Genomic DNA, 9,036 nt, shown 5'->3' with positions numbered 1-9,036 from the left:
TTTAAAATTCCCACAATGAGCAGAATTGGAGACGATGATGATAATGATACTGATAACGGTAAAAGTTATGTCGTTCTTAGTGCAATCGAATTTCAAATCGAATCTTATTTAAAAAATGACAACATTCTAAGAGATACGATAGAAAACACAATCAAACTGCAACAATCAAATTTAATGGATAGCATCGTTAACGGAAAGGTATGGCAGGAGATTATTTCTAAGTGTTTGGGCCACAAGACACTGTGGAGGAGTTGAACGACGCATTCGTATGCTGGAATCTCTTCCAGCGAAGGAAGCAAAATCATGAGGTTCTATCCAGTGGCAGCAAGCTGGTAAATCCAAGGCTTCCAACATCAAGAGCAGATTCAGCATTACTCAGACGGTAGGAGGACGATGTGTTGTATGCGGCGCCAGTCACTTGCTGTTCCAATGCAGCGTTTTTCAAAGGATGCCGCAGTTTGAAAGGGAAGGAGTGCTCAGAAGCCACTCGCTGTGCCGCAATTGCTTCAAACCTGGGCACCACGCAAAGGAGTGCCAAAGGAGTGTCATTTCTGCCAAAGTCGCCATCATTCGCTGGTGTGCTTTAGGCCTGGTAGGGACAGTTCATTGAAGCCAATAGTGATTACAAAGCCTACGAAATCCACCGCTCCAAGAGAAGTTCGCCATTCCGCGGAGCCATCTACTTCGCGTGGCAGTTCAAGTGTAAACCCTAGTGTATTCAATCCCCAAGTAGCCAACATGCCTGCGGCAGACACGGTTGTGAGACATGGATCTACTCGACAGGCAAAGGCACTGCTGGCGACTGCTGTCGTGGTCGTCGAGGACAACAGTGGACATCGTTATGCAGCTCGCGCTCTTTTAGACTCTGGATCGGAGAGCAACTTTATGACTGAAACACTCAGTCAACGGATGAAGGTCAGACGCAGAAAGGTAGATGTCAAGATTCATGGGATAGGTCAGGCAGTTACCAAGGTTAGGCAGCAGATTGAGGCCACCGTTCGATCGAGGCTGACGGAATTCTCTCAGCGCATGAGTTTCCTCGTTCTACCTAAGGTAACCGTCAACCTACCGACTTTATCTATCAACATCGAGGAGTGGAACGTACCAGATGGAATCGAATTGGCCGATCCATCATTCAAAGTGTCCATGGGTGTGGACATGGTTCTGGGAATTGAATCATTTTTCAATTTCTCAAAAAGAGGGCGGCAGATTTCGTTAGGAGATCGACTGCCGGCCCTTGATGAGTCCGTTTTTGGTTGGGTCGTTTGTGGAGGAGCATCAGTTTGTTCGCACGGTCGGTTTGTTCGCACGGTCCGACGTGGGGAGGACGGCCGTTATACCGTTTCATTGCCTAAAGATGAAGACATTTGGGGTCGAATTGGCGAGTCACGGGGCATTGCAGTTCGCCGTCTTCAAAGCATGGAGCGCAGGTTAGCGAAGGATGCAGAGCTCTGTGGCCAATACCGCTTTTTCATGGAGGAGTATCTTCAACTCGGCCACATGACCAAGGTCGAGATAGCTCAAATTCAACGCTGCTATCTACCACACCACCCGGTAGTTAAGCAAACCAGTACTACTACCAAGGTTCGAGTTGTGTTCAATGCTTCAAGCGAAACGTCAACCAGGGTGACATTGAATGATGCATTGCTAGTGGGACCCATCGTCTTGTATGATCTACGATCGATCATCATGCGGAGTCAGACAAAACAGGTGATGCTTGTGGCGGACGTCGAAAAACTGTTTCGACAAGTCCTGGTTTGTTGGGAAGACAGACCCTTGCAATCCATTTTGTAGCGATCATCACCGGAGGAGGAAATCAGCGCGTTTCAGCTGAATACTGTCAAGTACGGCACGAAAGCAGCACTCTTTTGGCTACAAGGGTTTTGAAGCAGCTCTCAGACGACGAGGAAAAGGGTTTCCGCTCGCTGCCCAGGCAGTACAGGAGGACACGTACATGGACGACGTGCTAACTGGCACAGACGAGGTGGACGAAGCGGTGATTTTGAGGAAGCAGTTGCAAGGTCTTATGCTGCCGCTAACCGCAAGTCAGACTTATCTGGATATGGCGTCCATATACAGAAAAGTCTGACTTGCGGTTAGCGGCAGTATGGCGGCTGGAGGATTCAAGCTCCGAAAGTGGGCGTCCAATCATCTGCAGGCGCAGCATGGAGATGCGGATTTAGCAATACCGTCCACGGAGATTCCAGATCCATCGGTAAATACGCTCGGTCTATTTTCGCTACCCTTTTCGATCCGCTAGGCCTGATTGGTGCTGCGATTAACGGCGTATAAGGTATTTATGCAGATGTTGTGGACTCTGACGAACGATCAGCAGCGTCCCAAAACGGTGGGAGAGACGTGGCGATCGTTTCATCAGCAACTCCCAATACTCAACCAGATTAGGATCAGCCGATGCGTCATTATCCCGGAGGTGATACGGATAGAACTCCATTGTTTCTCGCATATGAAGGATGTATCTACGTTCGGAGTGAGGACTCTGAAGGCACGGTTGTAGTGCATCTGTTCGCGTCAAAATCGAAGGTAGCACCGTTGAAGAGCCAGACAATCCCGGGGTTGGAGTTGCGTGGTGCACTATTGACTGCGGAGATGTATGTCAAGGTGAAGAAGGCCATCAGACTCCCATTGCCTGAACATTTCTGGACGGAGTCTACTTGTGTGAAACGGTGGATAGCAGCTACGCCATCTACCTGGAGCCTGTATGTTGGTTCGCGAAAATTCAACGGTTAACGGAAGGTTTCCAGTGGCGCCATGTGCCATGTGTTCAAAATCCTGCGGATCTTACCTCCAGAGGAATCACACCGCAAAATATTGCAGAGAACAGTTTCTGGTGGCATGATCCTGGTTGGCTGCTAGAAGGACCAGAGAAATGGCCTCAGCCTCCAGCGCTTCAGGAAGTAGAAGAAACCGATGCAGAAAAACGCCGTACCGTAATGGCAGCCATGGCAACAAGCAGTTGAGGATTACAACAAACGGTTACTCCATGCTGGACCGCAGCTGCTACTAAGCGCTGTTCGGTCGACATACTGACCGTTAGGAGGGAGAAGAATCGCACGGCAGGTGGTTCATCGCTACAGCAAGTGTTTCCGAGCAAAGCCATTTCCAGTGAAGCAGTTCATGGGTGAATTGACAGTAGGAAGAATAACGGTAGCCCGTCCGTTTTCGCGAACGGCCATTTCTGTGTATATGGCGACCAAAGCGGTGCACTTTGAGTTGGTCTCGGACCTCTCCACGGACCGATTTCTTCAAGCACTGCGAAAGTTTGTGGCCAGACGGAGAAGGTGTACGGAAATATTCTCCGACAACGGCACCTGAATGGAACCGGCTTCAAGACCTACTACGAATGCTGAAGGACAAACACCACAATTACTGCCTGGAAGAAAGCAAACGATGGCACTTCAGCCCACCAAGTGGGCCTCACTTCGGTGGCCTCTGGGAGGCTGCATTCCATTTAACCGATGAAACACTACCTGTAGTATTATTTTCTATAATTTTCACTAATCCAATTTATTAGCACGAGGAAAGTGAATGCTATTAACTTGTTGCTATATATCAATAGCGCTGCACATAAAATTCATCTTGTTTGAGCTAGGGAAAAATCATAAGTGCTGCATGTATGAAAGTAACTGGTCATAATTTAAGTGCAAAACTCTTATTTATAATGTGCACTTTTTCCTGAGTGTATTTAGTAGTGGAAAAATACTAAACCACAAAAAATTCACTCTTCAAAAGAGCGCGGATAAAACACAAAGGAAAAGTCCAAAGCCTGGACATTAGAGAGATAAGAAAAAATAATCTTAAGGAAAAAATGTCAAACGACAAATGTGAAAAAAGTTAAAGGGTGAGATTATTGATGCTAAAACCCTTTTTCATTAATATAAGTGAAGGAAATCTGCGGATAAGAATAATAAGAATCTCAACAAGGAAAGAACATTAATAAAATGAAGTTTCAATCCATGAATATGGTTGGTGCATGTGATCTAATCAATTCACAGTCGTTTTTTGAACGAAATTGATTTAAATTACGCTAAAAGTGGCCTCACACCCCGGGAATCTTGTTCGTTTTAATTTGTTCCCATGTGCTTCCAATAAGACGGAGCTCATACAATTTGGTCGCGAAAAGTCAAACAAATCATTGCTAATTTTCAGACTGGCTTACAGCCCGTACTCTCGGAGGTTTCCGCCGGAATGTATTGAAAAAATCGGGCGGAAATTCTAATTTTCTACAACGGAATTCCATAAATCCCTCCCACACATATGGAAGCGAAATTTGCAGACAAGCTCCTGATCTGTAAATTGGCCATAAAGTACGTGAGGAGAGGACCGAAATCCGAACAAATTTTCCCTCGTTTTGAAGCTGCTTTAAACTCGATTTTGTTCAGCTAATTTATACATTATTTCTAAATGTTGTGTTTTGACGTAGAACTACGTCTGTCTTTTCTATATTGGGGTACACTTTACGATTGCAAAAAACTGAAAAACGTCACGAAAATATGATAGACTTCGATCGTTAATATCTCAGCAATTTCTCGATGGATTTTCAATTTTCTTGGACCATTCGATCAAGGAAGAGTCAACGCTTCATACCCGATGTACACTGAAGTCGTTTGTTACGCGGTTATATTTACAGGAATCGTTTTTTATGCGATTTTTTTTCACTCGAATTTCTGGATTTCCGCGATTCATTCAGACATATTTTGGGATTGAAGCGGTTTTTTATGTTTTTTTTTCATTTACGCGGCCCATATCCTCCGCGTAAAAATCGACTCTAGTGTGTTACAATATCTATGTATGATAATATTTACTATTAAAAACTTGCTAACAGTTTAGCACTCGGTTTCGGTGAATCAGTCAATCTCGTAAGTGCATCACAAGCTTGTTCTTCCATAGCACTACATTCCAACTGGAACTTGACCTGCTTTTCAACTTAGTAATCATTTCTTTAGTTATTAATTAAGCATTTCTTTAGTTATTAATTGAAAGTTTTTTATGTCCGCCATTGCAGGGCTTTTAGCTGGTGCTGGTCAGTGATGGTTGCAGCTGTACACTATCAGCCAGGGTTGTGCTTTTCAAATTTTGGAATAGATTATCATTTAACCTGTAAACCTAACTAATACAAATTTAATGCCAACAATGAAGTTCAATCGGATGTTTGGCATTGTGTGTTGGTGTTATGTGGGAAAATAACTTCAAAAGTAGCATTTACCAATGTTTCGAATCGAGAAACAATTATCGAACGATTCTTACTCTCTAGCGAGTTTTTATCAAATGGTAATTTGAATATGTGAACGCTTGAGAGTGCTGTTCATCTTTGAGTATTTGAAAATTTTATTTTTATCTTTCTTTTCAAATGTTGGTCCAAAAATTATATACATCACCAGTTTTCGTAATGCTCATTCAATCTCAGGAGCAGAGGATAAACAACGAAAGTAGATTCAGGCTGAGCTTGAAAAACGCTTGCTTTAGTCTCATCGCACAGAATAATCGAAAACCTGTACATTACATACAGCTACCGTCGTGCGGGGCTTCTTTTGATTCCGGGGGCTACTTTGGATTTTTGATTTTTTGAAAAAAATAAACGGAAAAAATACCAAATTTGACACAGAAAGTTACCACTCAACTATCAACAAGACACCCGATTGGTGATAATGACAATTTTATAGTAATTTTCGTTATAATTCTTGTTTTAAAATGTCCAAAGTAGCCCCTGATTTATCAAAAGAAGCCCCGCACGACGGTACGTAGTTCAACGTCACCTTTGCGTACAACAATGGTGAATGATTTTGAAATATTCAGAATTATTCAGATATACTTTGAACGATCCTCAATGTTTCGAAAAGAATCAAACGATTAAAAAAAATTAAATGAAAAAATCAAAAATGAACGTCATCCGGAAATTATAATGTCTATCCCGGCGCCTAATTTTATTGATGTTGAGGCGTGACCTGATTTTCAGGATATACTTGCCTGCCAAGTTTCTGGTTCCGTTCAATTCGCTGATGAAATTGGCCAAATTTTAATGCCTTCGAAATAAACAGAAAAAAGTCATTGAAAGGAAACTGTATGAAAAAATCTCCCGTTGTCACCTGTTGTCATTAACAGTTAAAAACCTTATGAAAAGTCGATCCATGCAAAATACATAACGGCATAGATAGCATTCTTTCAAAAGCAACACTAATAACATAACATCTCACACTTTTTGGTGGGTTTCGTCCACTTTCCTAATACAAAAGGTTTTAGATTCCTGCCTAAAATATTGAATTTGTTTGAATAATACATATTTTGGAGCTCTTTGAGAGAATCAATGAAAAAACGGGACAAAATGAGGATTATTTAGATTACGGCGGGACAGCACGTATAGTCAGCCTAATTAATAGCGGAGATTCAATTATTATTAAAATTTAAATTTATACCTGATTCATCATAAACGAACAGCATGACCATTTTGGTAACTATCTGTTTTGTTTAAGACACTATCAATCCCTTTTTAACCTGAGAGGTTGTTAAGATCTGTATGCGTCAATTAATTGAGCTTTATTGTTTTATCTTTTTTTTTTAATCCGTGAAGCAGCTCATGCTCTTCGTAAAATTTAACATTTGGGCTACTATTCGAGATATTCGGGGCACTGTTGGAGTCAATTAAATGTATAATTATTGGGGTTGGTAATAAAATCGAGCTCTATAAAATCCATCAAGAGAGATGTTGCTTCTCGCAGATTATTCATTCTACGCATATAATGCCGTTGAGCATTCCTTCGTAAATTTCCGCGGAGACATGCCTAAAAAGAAACAGTTTATCTCACGGCCACTGCGCTTCAAGTCGTCACGTCGTTGTTGGAGTTGGCTGCCTACGGTTGGTTGGTCGATGCACGAGCGATGGCAGCCGCTTGTTTAGGGACCGGGAGGAACGAGACCGGGGACATTGATCTCGCCAAGTGTTGACCCTCGGTGGTGAACTTTGAACAACGGCCAACAACAAACCGGTGACGATGCCCATAGACGACCGGTAGACGGGCCGAAGTGATGAGTTTGGGTTCATAAATATCTCCCTTTCAACAGCACTTGGCAACAGCCAGCAGTGCCGTATGTGTTGTGCTGCTGATCCTCGCCGCGGTCGTTGGTGTTGATTTTCTGGATCTACCGCGCGCGCGCTCTCGATGCAAGGAGTTGGCATACGGCGGACACTGAACTCCTCTTACCGCTCGTTCAGAAACCGAATGTCCAATCGGGCCATCAAGCTTGCGTGAAGATGATGCTGCCGCTTCTGTGTGGTGGCTGGAATGAATGGTTTTATTATTATTATTGTTGTTGTTGTTGGCGGTGATGGTCCATTCTTCACGGTGGCCATCCGTCAAGAGAGTGGAGGCGTCAGGTTGCATGACGCAATTCGTCACCATCAGAAAAGCGGCGCCAAGATAAGCCGAATCCAAACCATGAGTTATTGTGGATGATTCAGCGACGGAGATAGCCGATTTGATGAATAACAAAGAATGATGACTGGCAAAAAGTAGGGTTTATTCGAATCATTTTCTTCAAGATCGCACTTAAGATTAATAAAAAACTGTACACATATGCGAACAGCTGTTTTTATTTGGGACTTTACGTAGCTTAACGGTAATATGCGTGGCCACAGAGCAAGCCACATGCTGGAGGTGATTAAATTCGGACTTCAATTAAGTCTAAACAATTTTCAAGTGTGAATTTGTCTCGCCTTCTCTAGGCATAAAATCTCCCATTCTTATATGACGTTTATATACGTTTGCAATAAACGGTAATTGAAATTAAAATTAAAGAACCGCTAAGCGGAAATGTTGCTATCAAGCTTTCCACGTTCGCCACGTGGCGGTGCTATATTTTTTTTTAAGACTAGGCTAGATGTACCAGTCGTGGCTATAGCACCAGTTGTCGCACTAGTGCTTTATATGAGAAATAGCCAATCAAATCACCATACAACAAGTTCAGATCGATAAAGCATATTCATATGATACGATAACACCTTTGATCTCCTCCAAAACAAGCAAAGCATAATTCAAGACAAAATTTTCAAAACGACTTATCTGCTTTTGTAAACAAAGATTTAAACGACGATTTGACGAATCTGATAGCTCTCCCACGCAAACCAACACCATTAATAGGTAGGTGAAGGTTTCCGCTACATGTTGATGATGTTGATTTGCGTGGGAGAGCTATCAGATTCGTCAAATCGTCGTTTGAATCTTTGTTTACAAAAGCAGATAAGTCGTTTTGAAAATTTTGTCTTGAATTGTAAAAATTGCTTTTGCTTATTTTTTGGCGTTCCAGTTGTCGCACTAAGTGGTCCCTATTTGGCCAATCCCATAAGAAAACAATGGAAACCAAAATTAAGAATAGTGCCACAAAATTTGGTGCATGCGTTCCTATTATGGGTTAATCAATTTTGAGGATTACAACAAATTTTATTGTGGTTTTCACAGCTGTTCTAAGGAGCAGGAAGTAAAACCTTTCGCTCGATATATAAAGTCGACCCGCATGTCTTTTACTTATTTAAAAAAACAGTTGTTCTTATGTATGGCGACAATTGGTACACCCACCCGACACTGAGCTGAAGTTTTAATCTAAGCGAACATTGAATTTGCCGTTACCAATAACAGCCAATGCGTTGTTTGTTTATCGTCAACAAGAATGAGAAGCGCTGCTAAAATTTCTGAAATTCAAAACAAAATTTTAGGTTGCTCGTTTGATGTAATTTCAGACAATGAAACCAGTTGAAATAAAAGTGTGAAACGAAGACAATAATGTAGCGTACACACGCTCAAACACGTTGGACCAAAATTGACTCCGCCCCCCAATAAAACGCTCTGGTTGCTGCTTTGTTTGACAGTGTGTGAAGTTGTTCGAACATCTATTTGACGGTTGGCGGCTCGGTTGGAAAAAAAGCGATTTTGGTTTGACATGTCGGGGGCGGAGTCAAAGTTCGCCCAACATGTTTGAGCGTTTGTAATGAAGTCGCACAAACCCCCATATATTTTTTGATGGTTG

The 9,036-nt window shown here is 42.4% G+C and overlaps 1 protein-coding gene across 1 annotated transcript; it reads left to right on the top strand.

Moving 5' to 3' along the window:
* The first annotated feature begins 738 nt into the window (after window positions 1-738).
* LOC134206273 (uncharacterized) lies at window positions 739-1,794 on the top strand. The gene has a single exon (XM_062681967.1). The coding sequence runs from the start codon at window positions 739-741 to the stop codon at window positions 1,792-1,794; it is 1,056 nt and encodes a 351-aa protein (XP_062537951.1).
* Window positions 1,795-9,036: the final 7,242 nt, after the last annotated feature.

The sequence above is a fragment of the Armigeres subalbatus genome, chromosome 1, assembly GCF_024139115.2.
Source record: "Armigeres subalbatus isolate Guangzhou_Male chromosome 1, GZ_Asu_2, whole genome shotgun sequence".
NCBI lineage: Eukaryota > Metazoa > Arthropoda > Insecta > Diptera > Culicidae > Armigeres > Armigeres subalbatus.
Note: the sequence above shows the minus strand (reverse complement) of the source record. Positions and strands in the feature narration are given on the sequence as shown.

What these genes read in the sequence shown, in the direction of transcription:
- LOC134206273 (XM_062681967.1), top strand. Translation starts at nt 739, where the DNA reads ATGCCTGCGGCAGACACGGTTGTGAGACATGGATCTACTCGACAGGCA.